The sequence below is a fragment of the Platichthys flesus genome, chromosome 11 (genome assembly GCF_949316205.1).
Source record: "Platichthys flesus chromosome 11, fPlaFle2.1, whole genome shotgun sequence".
Lineage (NCBI taxonomy): Eukaryota > Metazoa > Chordata > Actinopteri > Pleuronectiformes > Pleuronectidae > Platichthys > Platichthys flesus.
In genome coordinates, this window is record NC_084955.1 from 17,958,148 (window position 1) to 17,977,943 (window position 19,796).

The 19,796-nt window shown below is 40.0% G+C and overlaps 3 protein-coding genes across 5 annotated transcripts; 2 read left to right on the forward strand and 1 right to left on the reverse strand.

The window, feature by feature from the left end:
* Positions 1 to 2,731: 2,731 nt before the first annotated feature.
* On the reverse strand, positions 2,732 to 4,734 carry emg1 (EMG1 N1-specific pseudouridine methyltransferase). The gene is made up of 5 exons (XM_062400055.1): positions 4,543 to 4,734; positions 4,319 to 4,420; positions 3,515 to 3,656; positions 3,195 to 3,400; positions 2,732 to 3,121 (listed from the first exon to the last, which is right to left on the reverse strand). The coding sequence occupies exons 1-5, from the start codon at positions 4,690 to 4,692 to the stop codon at positions 3,008 to 3,010; spliced, it is 714 nt and encodes a 237-aa protein (XP_062256039.1). The 5' UTR covers positions 4,693 to 4,734; the 3' UTR covers positions 2,732 to 3,007.
* A 494-nt stretch (positions 4,735 to 5,228) lies between these two features.
* On the forward strand, positions 5,229 to 11,009 carry nop2 (NOP2 nucleolar protein homolog (yeast)). The gene is made up of 16 exons (XM_062399925.1): positions 5,229 to 5,364; positions 5,965 to 6,092; positions 6,206 to 6,248; positions 6,325 to 6,389; positions 6,651 to 7,006; positions 7,175 to 7,382; positions 7,475 to 7,677; positions 7,794 to 7,883; positions 7,993 to 8,080; positions 8,192 to 8,332; positions 8,771 to 8,910; positions 9,009 to 9,098; positions 9,198 to 9,320; positions 9,425 to 9,522; positions 9,634 to 9,770; positions 9,963 to 11,009. Exons 2-16 carry the CDS (start codon positions 5,987 to 5,989, stop codon positions 10,376 to 10,378), a joined length of 2,304 nt encoding a protein of 767 aa, XP_062255909.1. The 5' UTR covers positions 5,229 to 5,364; positions 5,965 to 5,986; the 3' UTR covers positions 10,379 to 11,009.
* A 407-nt stretch (positions 11,010 to 11,416) lies between these two features.
* ing4 (inhibitor of growth family, member 4) lies at positions 11,417 to 19,473 on the forward strand. Of its 3 annotated transcripts, XM_062400044.1 has the most exons (9): positions 14,820 to 14,882; positions 15,347 to 15,418; positions 16,662 to 16,828; positions 16,963 to 17,077; positions 17,163 to 17,289; positions 17,403 to 17,547; positions 18,526 to 18,587; positions 18,709 to 18,775; positions 18,886 to 19,473. In XM_062400044.1, exons 1-8 carry the CDS (start codon positions 14,846 to 14,848, stop codon positions 18,746 to 18,748), a joined length of 765 nt encoding a protein of 254 aa, XP_062256028.1. In that variant the 5' UTR covers positions 14,820 to 14,845; the 3' UTR covers positions 18,749 to 18,775; positions 18,886 to 19,473. The 3 variants fall into 3 exon arrangements, with proteins under 3 accessions (XP_062256029.1, XP_062256028.1, XP_062256027.1); XM_062400045.1 differs by lacking the exon at positions 14,820 to 14,882 and adding an exon at positions 11,417 to 11,475 and having other exon boundaries at positions 18,709 to 19,473; XM_062400043.1 differs by having other exon boundaries at positions 18,709 to 19,473.
* The last annotated feature ends 323 nt before the right edge of the window (positions 19,474 to 19,796 follow it).

Sequence of the window (19,796 nt, forward strand, 5' to 3'; positions counted from 1 at the left end):
CTCCCACTGCTGCTGACCACTGCTGATGTTGACTGCTTAGATATTTTCTTCCCTCCGCTGCTGAATTCTGAGGATGAAGACTGCTTCAGTCTTTCATTCCCTCCGCTGCTGAATTCTGAGTATGAAGACTGCTTCAGTCTTTCATTCCCTCTGCTGGTGACCACTGCTGATGTTGACTGCTTCAGTCTTTCATTCCCTCCGCTGCTGAATTCTGAGGATGAAGACTGCTTCAGTCTTTCATTCCCTCCGCTGCTGAATTCTGAGGATGAAGACTGCTTAGATATTTTCTTCCTTCTGATGGTGACCACTGCTGGTGTTGACTGCTTCAGTCTTTCATTCCCCCCACTACTGACTTCTGAGGATGAAGACTGTTTCGATCTTTTACTCCCTCTGCTGGTGACCACTGCTGATGTTGACTGCTTCAGTCTTTCATTTCCTCTGCTGGTGAACTCTGATGATGGTGACGACTGCTCTGATCTGTTCTCCTCGAGGCTGTTGACCTCTAATGGTGATGACTGCGATGAGTCGATGGTCATTAAAGCGACTGACACTCTGTTTGTGTGGCGGTTAACTTGGTTGTTCAGCCACCAGCTTATCAAGGACAGAAAACAAAACACCCTGGTCTGAATGTCTGCATATATGCCCCTGTGTGAAGTAGGGACACGAACCTTCTTCACTAGACCTGAACCCCTATCTGAATTCTTGCCAGGTGCGATGTGCGAATAGATGATATCTGAAAGTTGTTTTGTGAATACAATAACCTTTTCAGATCGAGGCTTTTCCAGTGTTTTGAATGCAGAAGTTTCATTTCCACCTCCTGGCTTCTCCTTCTCCAGAAGCACAGCGTCAATACTAGCAATCAATGACTGCATCGCCTTCCTGCTAGTGACTTTGGGATTCTCATTGAATTTTTTCGCGACCTTTGACAATATTTGGAGCGTCCCTGCTGCGGCAAAAGTCTTTATGAAAAGCCTATTGATCTTTCTCATCGCTTTACCGTTTGAGAAGTTTGGCTCTGGAGATTCCTTTCCATTTGTGCTTTCCTCACTGATTGACTCAATTATTTCATCTAAAGCCAAATCAATCTCTGAAGAAAACGAGGAACTGAGAGAGAGGCTGTCTTTGAACTCACTGAAGAAGTCTGTGATGTCAGTCAAACTCTCGTTGATTGTTTCCTGGACAAGCCACTTCACACTGTCCACACTGCTTGTTGTTGAACCTCCCTCTGAGGAACTACCTGACTTGGAGCTTACTCGTGAAGAGTAGGAGCTTGAAGAAGTCCTAGACACCAGAATGGGATCATCTGAAGGGTCCTGTTCCTCTGAGGAGATGGCCCGACTTTGCTTGACCAACTGTTTGATTCGTCTGTCTGTCTTTAACGACTCGCAGGCATAACAGATCATCTTCTGGACTTTAGCAGGGTTAATGAGACGGGTTGGGATAGGCTTCTCAGAGCTCACACAGCTGGAGCTTGCAGACAAGGTGGAGTTGACAGTCTCCGTCACCTCCTCTACAACCAAGTCTGTGAGCTTTTCCAAACTCTCAGACGTTGTTGTGCTGCCTGGTGAAAGACTGTTGCTGAGAGTGTCGCCCAGAATGGACCGAACTTTATCCTCAGACACGGGTGAACGGGGACGCCGCTTTACAATGGCATTGGAAACAGACGTCATTAGGTTCAGCAGAAGTTCTGCCAACATAAATGTTGTAGCTTCATCCGGATTGCATGTCTTCAACCTCTCCCACTGATCTGCTGTGAGATTCGTAAAAAAGCTTTCAAAGTACGGGCGGATAGTCTCTGCATTTATGTCCATTTGTTTAACTTTCTGAGTGAACTCCATTGTGACTGTTTTTTTCGCTGTTCGAAATGTGTTTTGCATGAAAAATCTCTTGTTCTTCTTTGTTCTACCAAGTGGCTGGTTGCTGCAGACTGATTCTTCAATGAAGCAAAGTGGTTACTAGGAATTGAGGCAAAGGGGATTAGAGGAATTGTAGCAAAGGGGATTAAAGGAATTGAAGCAAAGGGGGTTATGAAGCAAAGGGGTTAAAGGAAGATAATGGGACTAATAGATCAATGGAAACTCTGATGTGACAATAAGCCACGCCCCTCAACTTTGACTGTTACACAAAATTAACTCATCGAACTATTATATCCATTAGTCTGGTATTAGGCTTTTGTTTCACAGACAATACGTGTGCTTGCGCTTTCCACTTGGATCGACCTTGTACTACAGTACCTCTAGGAACGGTGCACCAACTCAGTAGATGGCGATATAAGTTACCTGATCCTTAACACAGATTTGTAAATGTCTAAATGACATTTCTTTTTCCTTTTTTTTTTTAAAATAAAATTAAATTGAAAAAAATATTTTCCCCGTTTCACATCATCATTAAAGTAAAACTACAACACAAGAAATGCATATAAATATTTATATAAATCTCAAAAAAGACAGACGACAGAGGCTTCCTAAATGATTCTTAAAACCTCAGCCTCGGGTCACCAGGAGCAGGGCTTCAGACCAGAGATATAAACTGGATTCAAACTGACTGAACTGTATATTTCCTTTTAGGAGCTCGGCTGAAAATGTACTTTTTAAATCATGGTTAATGTTTTTTTAATATCATGCAGTTTAGGTTGGAAAATCAATGTGTTAAATCTCACTGTTTGATGTTTGTTTTATAAGGTTTCCCTCTGAACCCAAATTAACTAATTATAAAACCAAATAACACAGAATTGAATCATAAAGTTTAATGGAACTGTATTTAAAGCCATAGCTCCAGGAATCGGTTGCTACAACGGATTATGGTACAAAAACATTGAAAGGGATAATTGGGTACAAACGTTGATGTATGGTATATTACACATTGTTCATGTACTCCAAACTGAATGTATGTCTGTCGTCCACGTGGCCTCCCCGGTGAGACAGACCTTCGGTGCCATCACATCCATTCATAGTCCAGTGAAATAAATGTCCATATTATGTCTCATCAGTAGTCCAGGAACTGTTTGTCACAGGACCCCCCAGACCTCCTCGAAGGCCGAGCACATCTTGGCACAGGTCAGCGCCGCAGAGAGCGGGTAGTTACTGATGGACACGCTCTTGTCTGTGTAGTCCGCCTTTGCCTAGAGACAGACACAGGGATCAGCAACAGACACTTGAAGCCTCACTCTGTAAATCAGCCGGTGCGTCTCTTACCGCTCCGTGTGCGAATGCTCCGATCACCACCGCAGCGGGTCCCTCGGGCACCAGAGTCCGGGGGCAGACGGCCTCGCCTGAAGAGAAGGAGGTGCAGATGCGAGGGCAGCCGGGAGGCAGGTGGTCGGACACCGGGTTTTTAATCATCCTCAGGAGCTTCTGTGGACCATCAGCCGCTCTGACACTCAGCTTGTGCAGCAGCTGAACTGAGGGGGGAGAAGACAGAAGAGAGAGATGAGGAGCAGATGTGAGAAACTATGACATGTTTTATATATGCATTGTTTATAAACTAAAACCATACAGCTGAGGAGGTAGTTTACCTATGAGGCCACAGAAGCGGGTGAAGGTTCTTGGGATGCGGGTCTGAGGGTTGATCTCTATCAAGGCGTTTTTCTCTGTGTGAATATAAACCTGCAGCAGACCGGCCCTGTTCAGTGGACTGTCCATTAACATGAGCAGACACTGGCGAGAGGAAACAAGATAATTCATGTTAATTACACAGTATCTGTGAAAAACAATAATACTATCTCTCAGGATATATCTTAAATAAAATGACCTATATCTGCCAAACTAATAATCAAAGAATAACGTGCTGCAGTGACGGCAGCAACATGAAACACACACGAAAAAGAGAAAATATAGACACACTAAACATGGAAATATGTACATCACAAAAATACAAATATGAAACTGCAGTCTACTGTAAATATTATGCTTTGGGGGTATATAAATGACAGGGAATGATTTTAAGGCAGGCATTATTCATGTTGTTATGCGTTATGCAGTTATAATGCAGTTATTCATATTTTGATGCAAAGTGCATAATTGGACAAATAGTGGGAGTTAAATTTCTATCAAAACTAATAACTAAAATCAAATGTCAATACACTGCACTGGTGCTTCTCCTAAAACACACTAACGCACACACACACAAACTAGATCTGTTTTTTTGGATATGTTCTATTAGGGTGTTAGGTATTAGGGTTTGAATCAGGTTATTGCTGAACTGTGGTTGAGGGAAGCACTGAATGGGACATGTAACAGTTGAAAAATGAACCCGACAGTTAAATAAAGCAGTTCACAGTGGATTGTCACTTCCAGATGCAGTAACTGGTTCCCAGTACCTGATGTGTGATGTCTGGTCTGATGTCTCCTGGATTTCTGCCACTTTTAACGATCATGTTTTTGTGCTGGTCACAGTTCAACAGCTCAAATGTTTTTCCCACCTGGAAGAACACATATACACATTGTATATAACTTCACTTGTTGTAAACTTAATGAACGTGTGTTGATGGGGGTTGCAGCAGCAGACATGACGACACCCACACACGAGCAGCGGACTCTTTACCTTCACGGTCTCCAGAGAGGCTCCCTCCAGGATCACCACCAGTCGCCTGTCGGACATTCGGTCGTGGAGGCTCCGGAGGTGTTTGGCCGGTTTCGGTTCATATTCGTCCAAATGTTCGAGGCCACGCTTCTTACTAACCGGGACCTCCATGATGCTTTCTCTCTCCACGTGATTGACTGTCGCAGGCAGTGTGCGTCAGGGCGGACGTGCGCGTTCACGAGGGCATTTCAATATATAACATTTATTTGACTTCTCTTCTTCGAAAGATTATTCCTTTACAGTTTATGGGCTGGGAAAATACAGTTAAATCTGGTTTCAAGAGGTTTAGTTTCATGCTATTTTATTTATTTTCTATTTTTTGTATTTCCTTAAAGAACAAGACTGCATACACACCTTTTATATTAAATAAAACACTTAGAAATCAAACTACCTATATTTCTTTTATTGGTATTCGTTCATTAACTTCTAACTTTGATTGTCATTTTCTATTTACAATACTTTTTAATACTTCAAAAACAATGAGGTATTAATTTCTATCTTTAACAATACTACCCAATTGATCTATTGTTCAATTATCGTTCCGTGTTTAGAGTTTGCATTTCGAAAAAAGGCGCCGCATAAAAATTGAAATAACAATAAACACAACAAAAACGTGTCCATTCAATGCTGCGTGCGCGTGCATGTGACAGTGTCGCCACCATCACCACGTCACTCGTGTGCGTCGGATGTTCCTCCACAACGTGTTGAAGGAAATTTCACGTGTGAACGTTGTAATCTTCCACCGAACAGACAGGAGTCGGATTGAAAGTCACAGATCGGCGGGTGAGTTTGTGAATAAATGTCGCGGACGCTCAGACGATAAAGACTCGGTCAGTGTGAATGTGCAGGATCTGACCAACACATGCGGAGTTAGTGTATGTCGCAGTGTGAACGCTCCGTAGTTCTAAACAACGTGTCTAGGCCACTGGGACGTGGATGTAATGTTCATGTTGGAATTTATAAAGTGAGTCATTGTGTCTCCGTCAATAGATATTTATACCAAGCTAATCCAATATTTACCCTTAATTTACCTGAGATTTAACAAGAATATTCTTAGAAACATATGTTTGAAAATGGACTAACAACTGAGAGAGCGTTAACTTCATGTTATGTTGGAACTGGTCAGATTTCTCTTAATCTACATTTATTACCAAAGTACCCCATGGATATCTGCGAAATTCGTGATCTTGCTTCCATGTGACAATTTACATATACATGCAGATATTTTGATTCATCTAATCCTACATTCTGCTGTTCCCTGATGTCCCACACAGCAGATCTTAGTCTGAAGAGAGGACAAGCTGTAGTATCTGCTCTTACACACTGAGCCACTGACGTTTTGCAAAGCTCCAGAACCGATCCCTGTCATCTGCTGCTTTTCAGGGAACCTGTGTAGCTCAGAGTCATGGGTCGGAAGTTTGATCCCACCAACAATGTGAAGAGAGGACCTGGGAGGAAGTCCAGGAAACAGCAGGGAGCCGAGAACGAGTTGTCCAAGTTTATAACTGATGGTGAGCCTTGTGTTTATTCAGACAGCTTTTCTATTACACATGTATTCACTGTGGGAATGTAATGGACCGTGAGGCTTGCTCAACAAGACATTTTTTTCTTTTTTCGTTTGCAGAGGACACTGAACAAAAACGTCTCTCAAGTAGAGGCAGGAAAAGGTAAGAGGTCTACTGATTTCATAACATGAAACATCACTCTGTTTACAAGTTGTTTAACAGTGTCGTCATTTTCCAGAGCGGCGAAGAGAGTCCAGAAGGTGAAGAAGCCAGAAGATGCTGCTGAGGAAAAGAACAAGACAGGTAACCACATCGTTTTCAGTGATTGAAAAATAACAAGACGCGTGAGCAATAGCGTATTTCATTCTCTGGGTATCAGGGCTAAAACCTTTCATACAAATATTGGCTTCATGATCACAGTTGCTGGATTATCTCCAGAAATTAGAAAAATATGGATGGTGCTTAAAAATGCAATTTATAAGGGAAAATAAATTCTAAACCAGAAAGAAAAACAGTTAGATTGACATTTAATGCTTGTTCTTGTTTCCCTGCCTTTTTCTAAAGTTTTCACTGATGAGAATAGTAAATGGTTGAAACCAGCAACAAGGAAGCGCAAATTGGATGCAGCTGAAAGCGAAGACAGCAGTGATGAACACTGGGAAGATGAGGAAGATGAAGAAGAAGAGGAGAAGGTGGAGCAGGTGAAGAAAGGAGGAAAAGACAAAGGAAAGAAGGCTGCAAAATCCAAAATTAAACCAGTGGAGGAGGAAGTGAAGGATGCTGAGGATGACGAAGATGAGGATGACGCAGATGGTGCTGAAGATGATGATGATGACGATGAAGAAATGGTCGATGACTACGGTACTCTTGATGACGTCAGTGGAGATGCAGCAGAAGAGGAAAGCGATGGAGATGAGGACGTATGTGAAACCACCACTGAAACTGTTTTTAGATACAATCCCTGATTTTGTTCTAGATAAGACCATTAGTGTATAAGTATCATATAAAGTACGAGGATAGTATATTGTAAATATAAAATATTCAGATTTTCTGACGACTTCTGTCCTTTGGTTCTGTTTCACATTTAGCTCCTTCCTATCGAGCGTGCAGCAAAGAAAGCCAAAAAACTGAAGGAAATCTTGGATTTAGACAGTGACGAAGATGATGATGATGAGGAAGACGATGACAAAGACGGTGAAAAGGAAGATAAATCAGATGAGGAAGACACAGTACAAGCCAACATGGATGATATGGATAAATTTAGACTTCCTGGAGCAGAGGAGAGTGAGAAGGAGGGTGAGTGGTCAACATCTCTTTTCCAATCAGATTCAGAATCACACAAACTCTTGCAAATACTGAAAGATTATTTTCCTATCTGTGTTTTTAAGGTGTCCTGATGTGTGTGGACCTGAAAGAAATTCATCAGAGAATAAAAGACAACATCGACGTCCTCTGTAATTTCTCCACAAAGCGCGAGGAGGGGAAGGACAGAGCCGAGTACATCGCTCTGCTGAAGAAAGATCTCTGCACCTACTACAGCTACAACGACTTCCTCATTGAGAAGTTAATCGACCTCTTCCCCCTCTCTGAGGTGCGTGTTCTCCTCTGGGATGGAAGGAAGAATCTGCTCACAAATTCAGATGTTCTTATTGTGATTGCTTTGAATTGATGTGTTTTAATAATTCTTTGTAATTTCCTCGTTGACAGCTGGTTGATTTCCTTGAGGCCAATGAAATTCATCGACCCGTCACTATTCGGACAAACACACTGAAAACGAGGAGGAGAGACCTTGCCCAGGTAATTGATGCAGAAATTACCGAAGAAACTCCTCAAATGACTCGACTGCTGTTTTCACATGCTTCCTTGAAGTGTTCACCAATTCCAACGTGGTGTTTTTCTCGTTAAGGCCCTGATCAACAGAGGAGTGAACCTCGATCCACTGGGGAAATGGTCTAAAGTGGGTCTGGTCATCTATGACTCCTCAGTACCTGTCGGTGAGTTTCAGTACATTCAAATCAAAGATCAGACTTGGTTGGAGAATATCTGAGACCCAGCTGTGACGTTGAAAGCTTTAAATGTAAACCTTGTTATATTTTTTTTAACAGGTGCAACACCAGAGTACCTGGCTGGTCAGTACATGCTGCAAGGAGCATCCAGTTTTCTGCCCGTCATGGCTCTTTCTCCACAGGAGGGAGAGTTGGTGTTGGACATGAGTTCAGCTCCCGGAGGCAAGACAACCTATATTGGTAAGATGTGCTTCAGGTGTGCCTGGTGTCAATGACAGTTGCAGAACTTTTATGAGATGTTACAAACTGTCTAATGTAGACCAGGGCTTGTTATTTAAATGTTCTTAATGATGATTTTCTTAGTTATTGGATCAATCTGTTTGTTTATGAAATATCAGGACAGTATTTATTTTGTGAAGCACCCTGTAACTGGTTTTGAAAGTTGGTAAAGAATTAAGGTTGATATCATTATTGGACAAAACATAACATAACAAAGCATAACATGAATACATTTGAGAAGCTCTTACTAGATTGTGCTTGAAATTTTACTGAAATGATTAATTCAATGTGAAAGTAGCTGCTGATTAATTTAGTGTTGATTGATTACTTATTAAAGGCAAATACAATTATTTTTATTGTAAACTAAATAATGACATCAATGTGAATGTTCCCCTTTAGCTCAGCTGATGAGAAACACTGGGGTGATCGTGGCTAACGACGCTAACGCTGATAGATTGAAGAGCGTGGTTGGAAACATCCACCGTCTGGGCGTCACCAACACGGTGGTCTGCAACTACGATGGCCGGCGGTTCCCAAAGGTAACAACCACACATCCATAGAAATACATTATCTCTTTGGTTAATCGCATGTATCCTAGAGTTTTATTAAGTGGACTGACTTGTTGTTTTGCGGACAGGTGATGGGCGGGTTTGACCGAGTGCTGCTCGATGCTCCGTGCTCAGGCACAGGAGTCATCGCTAAAGATCCCGTTGTGAAGACAAGCAAGGTAAACCGCTTTTTACACGCACACCCCTGTAGATACACACTTTGGATTCTGAATAAAGTTTTAATACGTTGTTCCTTTACTCCTCCTGCTTCCTGACAGGACGAGGCAGACATCCAGCGCTCTGCTCACCTGCAGAAGGAGCTGATCCTTGCTGCTATAGACTCTGTCAATGCTGGATCGGCCTCAGGAGGATATCTGGTCTACTGTACATGTTCAATAATGGTAAGTGGGAAGTAAGAATTTGTTTTCAGCTTTGCATTCATTGATTATGTTGTAGATTATGTGGTAGAAAGGTTTGGACCTTGATCGAAAATGTGTTCCTCCAGGTGGAGGAGAACGAATGGGTGGTGGACTACGCTCTGAAGAAAAGGAACGTCAAACTAGTTTCCACAGGACTTGACTTTGGCAAGGAAGGTTTCACCAGGTAAACGAGATAATCACTGTGTGTGTGTTCATGTGTTTTACCAGGTTTGTAAGTTACTGACAAGAAAACCCTTTGATATTCAACACAACATTTCTTCTTTTATTCTTTAAGGTTCAGAGAACGAAGATTCCACCCTACTCTTAAACTCACCCGCCGGTTTTATCCTCATTCCCACAATATGGACGGGTTTTTTGTGGCCAAGCTGAAAAAGTTCTCCAATGTTATTCCATCCGAGTCAGGAGAGAAAGGTAACGTCATTTTACTGTTTCCAAATCCATGTTTGTACCTGTAAATAATTGTAATTGTAGCAACAGTGATTTAAAGCTTTTTAAACTAAAGCATTTAAGTTTGGATGTCACTTATGATGTCCAAAAGGATGTATGCATGATAGTTGCCTTGTTTATCACGAATTAACCCTTTTGTATCTGTTACTAATACAGAAGAGGATAATTCAGAGGCTCCTGAGTCGACAGAAGTTACAGAATCTCCTCAGACTAAACCATCCAAAACCGACAAGGCTGTCCCTGGAAAAGCAGCAGGCGGCTTAAAGGCAAAAGCCCAAAGCAATGGAACATCAGGCAAGGATAAGGCAAACAAGCCAACAGGCAAAAAGGACTTGCCCACTGGACCAAAAAAGGCAAAGATCGCCAAGATGGATGGAGAGACTGTGAAAGGGTCTGAGGCCAAGAAGCCCGGAGCGAACACCACTGCGCAGACCAAAGCATCCAAGGCCAGCAAAAAACAAGGGGGGAAATTTGAGAAAAAGAAGGGCAAGAAAAAGTCCCCCATGAAGTCCAAGAAGAGAATGGGAAAGAATAAATTCAGAAAGTTGAAGCGCATGTTGGAAAAAAATTAGTGAGTGACATTGCATACAGTTTGTTGGAATGTAATGTGAGAGCTTTGAAAAGCTCTGTTACAGACACAGATCCTTTTCAAACTGGTGTACAGCAGTACTGTGAGTGTCACACATAATTGTAACATGACCACGTACAGATGGATTTGGCTGGTCAAGTATGGTCCGTATAAGTTTAATCCTCCCTTCTTTTTTTTTATTTGTATTACTTAATATTCATCGTGTTTGTTGATTTAAATGCAGGTTGAGATGACTTCTAGAAATCTATGAGACAAAATAAATTTTAAGATATTTTTCTCAGCACTTGATTGATTCATCATTTATTAGTTGGAGGTTTTGTCTTATGGGTATATCTATAGTGTTGTCATCACACACTGTCTAACAGGTTTAACCTGTCTATTACCTCGAGTAAGAAGGCAATGGTTCTGTCTGCATGAGTTAGATTTTTTGTTTGCAGGAATATACTAAAGATCTTCAACTGATTGACGTTACATTTTGTGGAGGGCTGGGGACTGACCTTCTGAAAAAAATGATAAAACTTTGGTTGGGGACCAGATCACGGACAGACTCAGGATTGTTTTTCAATGTAATGTTTTTTCAAACAATGATTAAATGATCTTGGTGAAAATAAAAATCAGCAGTGTTGTGCAAGTTTACACCTCTCATGAACTAGTTCAAATTTCAGTTCATACAAGTAAACATGAATAGTTCATGTTCATAGTTCACCATTTGAATTCTGAACTAGTTCATAGTTCAGTTCATGTCAGTTTTAAGGTGGAAAGTGAGAATGAAAGACTTAACTTGTTAAAGAAAACCTTATTCATCACAACTCCTTGCCTTTACTGACGGAATCTTTATCAGACAGTGTAAAAAATCCCTCTCTGCTTTATCTTGCCATCTGTTTATGAGACCGAGAGCTGTTGTGTTGCAGGTATGGCCTGCCCCTTTAAGGAAAGTTTGTAGTGTGTGACGTAGTGCATCTGGGTTTTGTGGGTAAAGACGCTAAAAGTGTGTGTATAATGAGAAGTGACGGACCACCTGGAGGTGATACGAGTGTTGCCCCTGCTGTATATCCGAGAAATAGAGTGGCCTCATTCCAAGTAAAGAAACATCTCCTCCTCCTTATTCACGGAGCTTATTGCGATCAATAAGTATGGAGGACCATACATGACATAAGTAAAAATAAATAAATAAATAAATGTATAAATAAATACAGAAATAAATAAATAAATGAATAAATAAAAATGGAAATAAATAAATAAATACAGAAATAAATAAATAAATATGTTAATACCAAAAGAAATGTCAAAAGAAATGTCTTAAATATATTTTAACATTTATTTTTTCCCTGATACATTTCCTTTGCATTTGCAGTGTCCTTATGCTAATGAGAAAGGCGGGCCTAACCGCAGTCTCATGCAGGATTGGTCACAGGAGTGTAATGATCCAGCCCTACTACTTCTGCCTTTCAATGCTGGTGTCCAGTAACTGTTTGCAGCGTTGAGCCAGTTCACACTTAAAATGAACTAGTTCAAGTTCAGAGGGTTAGTTAAGGGTATTTTTTATTGGGATGATTTAACAAACCACCTGCAGCCTCTGCTCTGAACATGAAGCCGCTGATCTCTGAGCAGATGTGACCAGAGAAACTCTGTGTTTCCACTGTTTCCACTGTTCCACAGAGTCACTAACTGGCTCAAGTGCTCAAGTCTCAGTCACTGCCCGTGTCTCTGAGCGAGTGTGTGGCGGAGCGCAGGGGCTGTGTGTGTGTAGCTCAGTTGACCAATCCTGCTCGAGACTGAGGTTAGGCCCGCCTTTCTCATTAGCATAAGGACACTGAAATGTGGAAATAAATAAATGTGGAAATAAATAAAAGTTGCAATAAAAGTGGAAATAAATAAATAAATGTGGAAATAAGTTTAAGACATTGATTTATTTAATTCTGCATTTATTTCCATATTTATTTATTTATTTCCACATTTATTCCAACTTTTATTTTTCGATTTCAGTGTCCTTATGCTAATGAGAAAGGCGGGCCTAACCTCAGTCTCGAGCAGGATTGGTCAACTGAGCTACACACACACAGCCCCTGCTCAGAGACACGGGCAGTGACTGAGATTGAGCTCTTCACCGTGAAACAGCCAGTTAGTGACTCTGTGGAACAGTGGAAACAGTGGAAACACAGAGCTTCTCTGGTCACATCTGCTCAGAGATCAGCGGCTTCATGATCACAGCAGAAGCTGCAGGTGGTTTGTACCGAGCTGGAGTTTCTGTTTCCTCCTCCTCTCGGCTCGCTCCTTGTGCTCAGTACAACACGAGACGTGACGCTCACAGTCAGGACTACTGACAGCTAAATCATCCCAATAAAAAATAACCTTAACTAACCCTCTGAACTTGAACTAGTTCATTTTAAGTGTGAACTGGCTCAACGTCCCAAACAGCTACTGGACACCAGCATTGAAAGGCAGAAGTAGTAGGGCTGGATCATTACACTCCTGTGACCAATCCTGCATGAGACTGCGGTTAGGCCCGCCTTTGTCATTAGCATAAGGACACTGCAAATGAAAAGGAAATGTATCAGGGAAAAAATAAATGTTAAAATATATTTAAGACATTTCTTTTGACATTTCTTTTGGTATTAACATATTTATTTATTTATTTCTGTATTTATTTATTTATTTCCATTTTTATTTATTTATTTATTTATTTATTTCTGTATTTATTTATACATTTATTTATTTTTACTTATGTCATGTATGGTCCTCCATAAATAAGCGGTCTCGTACCAATTGTAAGAGTTCGACGTATTTTGTGCTTAAAGATGGGATCGTGTGGGATTTGAACCCGGGTCCCTCTTACTGGAAAACGGACGCTAACTAGGCCAAACCGCCTGATGATTTCTGCCAAGAACTAAACACATTAAGATGATGGCCAAATTATCACGTGTGTTTGTCCGAGTCATTTTATGCTGCTTTTGATAAACACTTCAGAGAAAATATTTTGTTCTTTACTACATATATTTGACAGCCTTACTTAAAAATTACTTTTAGATTTTTGCCTTTTAGATACTGGATGATTGTTAAAGAATAATCCAGTACGTTTTCCAACCTTTTCTTTGAACGCCTTACAAGAATCACAGCCTGCTCTGATGTCCTGAGGCTGCCCCCTGCTGGCTGCTGGGTTCCTCTGCTGCTCTAGCAGCTTGTGATTAACTAAAGTTGTCCATAAAAGAAATCTTTAATATCCTTCAAGGGCAATTTGATGTACAACCAGCAATCAGTGCACGACAAAAATAAACAAATATAAACAAATATAAACAAAGTACAAAAACCCTATAGACTAAGTAGCAGGGGAAAATTAGCTTTTAATAAATTAATTGATAAGTCGACCAACAGAAAATTACCCGTCAACTAATTTCCTGTTGTGTTTCTTATAATTATTAATGTTGGTGACATTTCCTTGATAAATGGTTGGAGGTTTAATTACCTCTGCTAAGGTGGTTATGTTTTCATCTCTGATTTGTCAGTCAACAGGTTTATGTAATAAACTACTGGACCAATAACCACACAACTTGTTAGAAGGAAGCTGCATGGATCAGAGATGAACCTATACGGCTTTGTTGAGCTCCACTGAGTGCCAGTCTAGTGAATGAAACTGGAATCCCCATAGGGTTTGTAGTGTGAAGCTAGTGAGGTGTTTTATAAAGATGTGATCAAAATCGTCAGAACAAGTGAATCCACTTTATTTCAGCATGAACAGAAAAAAAAACAGTTCCTCATAGAAGCATGCTGCATACAAAGAGATGTATAAAAACCTACTCATTTTGGCAGCATAGTAGGGACATTATAGACATTATAGACTGCGGTGAGTCAAAGATGAATCAAAAAAAGATTAAATTATCAGGTGCACACTCAGAAAGCACCGCAAAGTAGAGGAGGAGAAGGAAGAAAAATATAGGGGAAGAATCACCCCGATTGTGGACATCATTAATGTTTAACCCTAACCCTAGTTTCAAATCATCATACTGTAAATTTTACCAGTACCAGCTTAAATTAAAAAATAAGTCTAGTCAGGATGAAAGGATCAGACAAGTCACACTGTCATAATGTAAAAGGGAAATTTACAAGATATTTATAACATATTAGAATTTAACTGCAGCTGTCTTTAACCTAATTCGTCCAAGAAGTTCATTAAAATTTGTCAATGTATTTGATATATCTTATAAATACATATATTGAATCTTATTTACACATTTTAATTTTCAATGTGTATTTTAAAGTTTATTAAATAAAAAATTAGATTTACTGTAGAGCCCATATCATCATATCGTATAAATTAAATATATATACACAAATAAAATAAGACCTAAAAATAGTTTGGAAGGGAATTGTAAAGTTTTTGTAGGGACAGCGGGATCAGCCAATCACGTTGCTCCATCCCAGACAGGAAGCTGCGGTGTTTACATTTTCCAAGATGGCGGCGGGGATGTATTTGGAGCATTATTTGGACAGTAAGCCGTTTTATCGGGATTTAAACACATCAGAAACACATTTCGACCTGCTTGCTTTCCCTACGTGCTGCGTTTTGTTCAGGGTTGTTGCTCTTTGTCAACCCGCCACTTGGGAAAAAATGCTGTGGCCGTTTCCTCGCGGTCGGCGGGATGAGGCTCAGTCTATTTGCTGGAATAACGCGTCGCACTGTAGCTAGGAAAGGATGCTGGCTTGCGCCGAGCAGCGAACACACACACATATTGTACTCACTAATTCGAATTAGTATTAGTTTATTTCTCGAGCCCATTTGTCCGTGTGGCCCGAGTACACTGCCTGTACCGACCAGCTCGTTTAAAAGCTAAGGTTAACGGTAACCTAATCACCAGTTCGTGAAATGGAGCCATCCTGTTTCCGCTGTTGTTTCGCGTGGATCTCTGTGAAATTGAGGTTGATCTCTGCTTTTGCTGTATTTCACTTTTTCCAGGCATAGAAAACCTTCCGTTCGAGCTGCAGAGAAACTTCAACCTGATGAGGGACCTAGATCAACGCACAGAGGGTGAGACAAAGAAATACGTGTGGATGTCGAACCAGAACCCGCCAAACACAAGTTCTCTGCCCGACAGTTTTTTAAACAAACCTGTTACATGCACGTATTTGTCTTTTCTTGGAACATGATATTTAATTCATTCCCATTCAAGGGGTCAGGGTCCTTCAGAGGATCCCAAGTTAAGTCTCAGACAATAGATAAATAAAGGTATATGAAAGGGTTTGTGCAAAATATAACATTTATGTTATTACTTTTCCTTTTCCCAGTGGTAAATCTGCCTTGAAAATCCCAGTGTCTGCTATATAACAATCAAAAAACAACAAATACATCCACCTGTTCATCTACAAGGCCTGTTATGAACAGATCGATGGCGGGTTTGAAACATATATTTGTGATGAGGGGTCATAAGTAAACACAAGAAGTTTTTATTCTAGTACATGAAACATCCCAATGATTTGTAAACATTTTATCAAGAGTAAACAGGAGGTTGTTTTTAACCTTTGCCAGTTTAGCATTAAGTTGTGAGGTCACAAAATGATTTGCCAGTTCTCTTTATTTTCTTTATTGCTCAACATGTGCTATTTATAGGCATAGATATAATAAGTATCCATGCTTGTTAACAAGGAATAAATTGTACTCTATAAATTAAATGTTTTGTCACTTTAACTGTCTTATAGAAGGTAATTAAGTAAATAGATTGTTTTGTGAAAAGTGCAATATTAAATAATCACAAAGTGCTTCACAAAAGAAAAAAAAGCGGTTAAAAATAAAGAAAGAGCCAAAACAAAACAAAATCACAAGCACTAGACATTACAAGGCAAGTTAGCATAAAACCAGAGCAAACACCTCAGATGCAAGATCACCTTTTATTCTCAGGCGAGTGAAAGGGATAACCAGTAGGCCCTGATCCCAAGACCTAAGGATGGAGCAGGTCCCAGTTGTATTCGGGTGCCTGACCACGCAGAGCTCTAAATGTGAAAATCAGAACCTTAAAATGAATCCTGAACTTAATGGGAGGCCAGTATAAAGATGATAAAATGGGCGTGATATGACCCATCCTGCTGGACCTGGTCAACAGCCTTGCAGCAGCATACTGGACCATTTGTAAACGATCCAGGGCCGACACGCTGTGGCAGGTGAAAAGAGAATTGAAATGATCTACCTGGGATATTTATAGCTGATGGTGTTAATTGTTCACAGTGATATCACATTTGTATGTGGTTTTTAAAGTTTTCCTCCTGTATCTGTTTAGATCTCAAAGGACAGATAGACTCTCTGGCCAAGGAATACACAGCCAATGCTCGGACTCTTTCCTCTGAGCAAAAGCTGTCCATACTGAGGCAGATTCAACAGTCTTACAGTAAATGCAAGGAGTTCGGAGATGATAAGGTGCAACTGGCCATGCAGACCTATGAAATGGTTAGTATCCTCACAGATAAAATCATTGCTTTGTGCACATTTGTTGGTAATACAAGTAGAATAATAACAAGGCCAACATGAATGTAACTGATGTATGTACCACAATCGGGTTGCTGAAGTTGTGAATTTTTCAGGTTGACAAACACATCAGACGCCTTGACACAGATCTGGCACGGTTTGAGGCTGACCTGAAGGAAAAGCAGATTGAGAGCACAGACTATGATTCCACCTCCAGTAAGGGGAAAAAAGGTGCATATGCATTTTGATTGTTCTTTTTTTGTAATGACATGAGACATGATTTTAATCCATTCACTGCTGTATGTGTACTGTGAAGTTTGTGTCAATCCAGGCGAGACAAGACAGAAGGAGAAGAAAATGGCCAAAACAAGGTCTAAAGTGAAGAGTTCAGATGAAGACAGTAGTCCCAAGACTGCACAGAAGAAAGTCAAACTCCTTCAGCCGTACGTTGTGCTTCTGATTTCCAGCTTGTGATGGAGTTGTGTTTGCTCTTGAAGTTAATAATTCATAGCTTCATGATTGTTTTCTAATTGAAATATGTTTGGTCCATCGTCAGAGGGGAATTCAACAGCCCTGCCTCCAACTTCGGGAATGTGCATCCATCTGATGTGCTGGACATGCCGGTGGACCCCAATGAGCCCACCTACTGTCTGTGCCATCAGGTCTCTTACGGCGAGATGATTGGCTGTGACAACACTGATGTGAGTTTTCCTTTTGTCTCAGTTCATAGGTGCAGACGCCTTTGTAATGTTCTCGTATCTCTGAGCATGTTTTTCTCTAAACGGGTTATTTCTGGATGGATTTGATAATTAAAAGTAAAAAGAATTGCTAAAGGCTACTGACATTAGTCTTTATTTTTACAAATTCCCCCTCGAGGAAAATAACGTCTAAAGTCTTCAGAACTCTAATAGAAGAAACAGATGTTACTGAAGATGGTTAAAACTGTAGAAATAAGGAAAAGAAATGTAGATAAATGGAATAAAAGTGCTGAGAGTTCAAAACCGTTTTCGTATGTCATAAAATGAAAAATTACAGTTGTGCAGTCAATACAATAATTAGAAACCATTATAATTACAATGATCATCATAATACATCATAAGAGTCAATGCTTTTCTGTGGAGTTTTGTGCCTTGAGAATCCTGATTGAGTTTTTCCTTCTTCTGGTCAGATGCATTGCTTAGAAGTCTATAATCCTATTTTATTTGATGTAAATTTGAAATATTCCCAAGAATATTATCCATCAGTAAAGTTTATGAAATTGATTTGCCAAAAACACTAACAAACAGAAATATATATGACTTAATTCCATTTGACCTTTAACTGCTCACCCAAAGAGCTTATGATTTTATTTGTGTGCTTTTATTTAAATAATATCAAATATAATTTACAAAGGTCGGTTTTTACTTCTTTGAAAATGACATCAAAAATACAATTCATTACCATAAACAAAATTTGTAATCATGTTAAATGACAGTAATCACTTATTGTACATTCAATAAAAGTCTTGCTCCTCTTCCTAAGAAGATAAGAGGACAAATGACATAAAGAAAAAAACACACATTGTGATGTTTCTCTGTGATAAGATTGATTCTGTTTGTGATCATTTTGTTTTGTCTCTCCTGTGTGCTCCATTTGCACAACACATAAAAGTGCTTTGTCTGTTTTTATCTTTTCTCCAGTGCTCCATCGAATGGTTCCATTTTGCATGTGTGGGCCTGACAACCAAACCAAGAGGAAAATGGTACGAGCCTAAACTATTAACTGCAATGTATTGTGCCTATTGTCAATGTGTGAATTGATGCCCACTCAAGCAAATCACCATAACTACTATTTACGCATCTTTTTTCATTCATGCTATGCAGGTATTGTCCAAGATGCTCCCAAGACAGAAAGAGAAAATAAAAACACTTCGCTATCCTGAAACAAAAGGTGTGGACACGAAACAGATGGAAATTGAGAAGAGCATTTCTTCATTACTTACTCAGACTTCTTCTTTCTCATATTCTTTAACATTTGGTGCTTTTTCTTTTGGTTTACAGTGTGTAATTTGCCTTGGTCTGATGCAGTTTGTGAAGGAGCCAAGTGGTTACAATGATATTTAAATATTTTTTTGTAACTGTTCAAAATGATTTTTTTTTTGTTTGTGTTACTTTTGGTGCTCTTATTGTGTATTTTATTTTTAAATATTTCTTTTATGAGTGAAAAATGAACACTACAAATGCCCCTGATAGTTTATCGGTTTCCAAGATACTCTATACTGTATTTACATGTATGACTACAAAATGTAGGGTATTTTCTCTGAGAATGGTTTGGCGGCCATGGTTTTTTCTTTTCTTTGCTTTGTTGTATGGTTAGTTTTTTATGCTTAGCCTTGGGAAAGTAGTATTACTTTTTGAAGTGTAACAAGCAGGCAATGGAAAATGAAGGCAAATGCTGCATCCAGACAGTATTAGTCATCTGTGGTAGTGAGTTAATCATTTCATTTCTAACATTTGATGAGTGCCGTATAGAAAGAAACATATTTCGTGTAAAGTATTGTCATTTGTAGCTGAAACATTGGTACAGGGCCGAGAGGGTGATTGTGTTCTCAATCATTTGAATACAGCTACTACCTCAAAAAAAACTGCCTGCGTCTTCCTGTGTGTCCGTTTTTTCATCACGATGCATTTGGTCTCCATCTGGCACATTCAAGTGCTACAAACAGACCGACTGGACTTGGTTGAGTTTCTTGTAGAGGTTTGAAGACTCATCCAAGAGGCTTCTTCAGTTCTAACTGACGGTGTCCAAATCTGTAGGGTCGTTAGGAGTCGTTGAGGTTACCTGAGAGGCTGGACCCACCCTGTCGTTGTGGGTCGTTGCCAGATGGTTTGAAAGAGGAGTGAAGGAGGCCATCTCTGAATAGAGGAGAAGGTCTGCCTATCAGCCACATAGAAAATAGTCTCAATTTCCA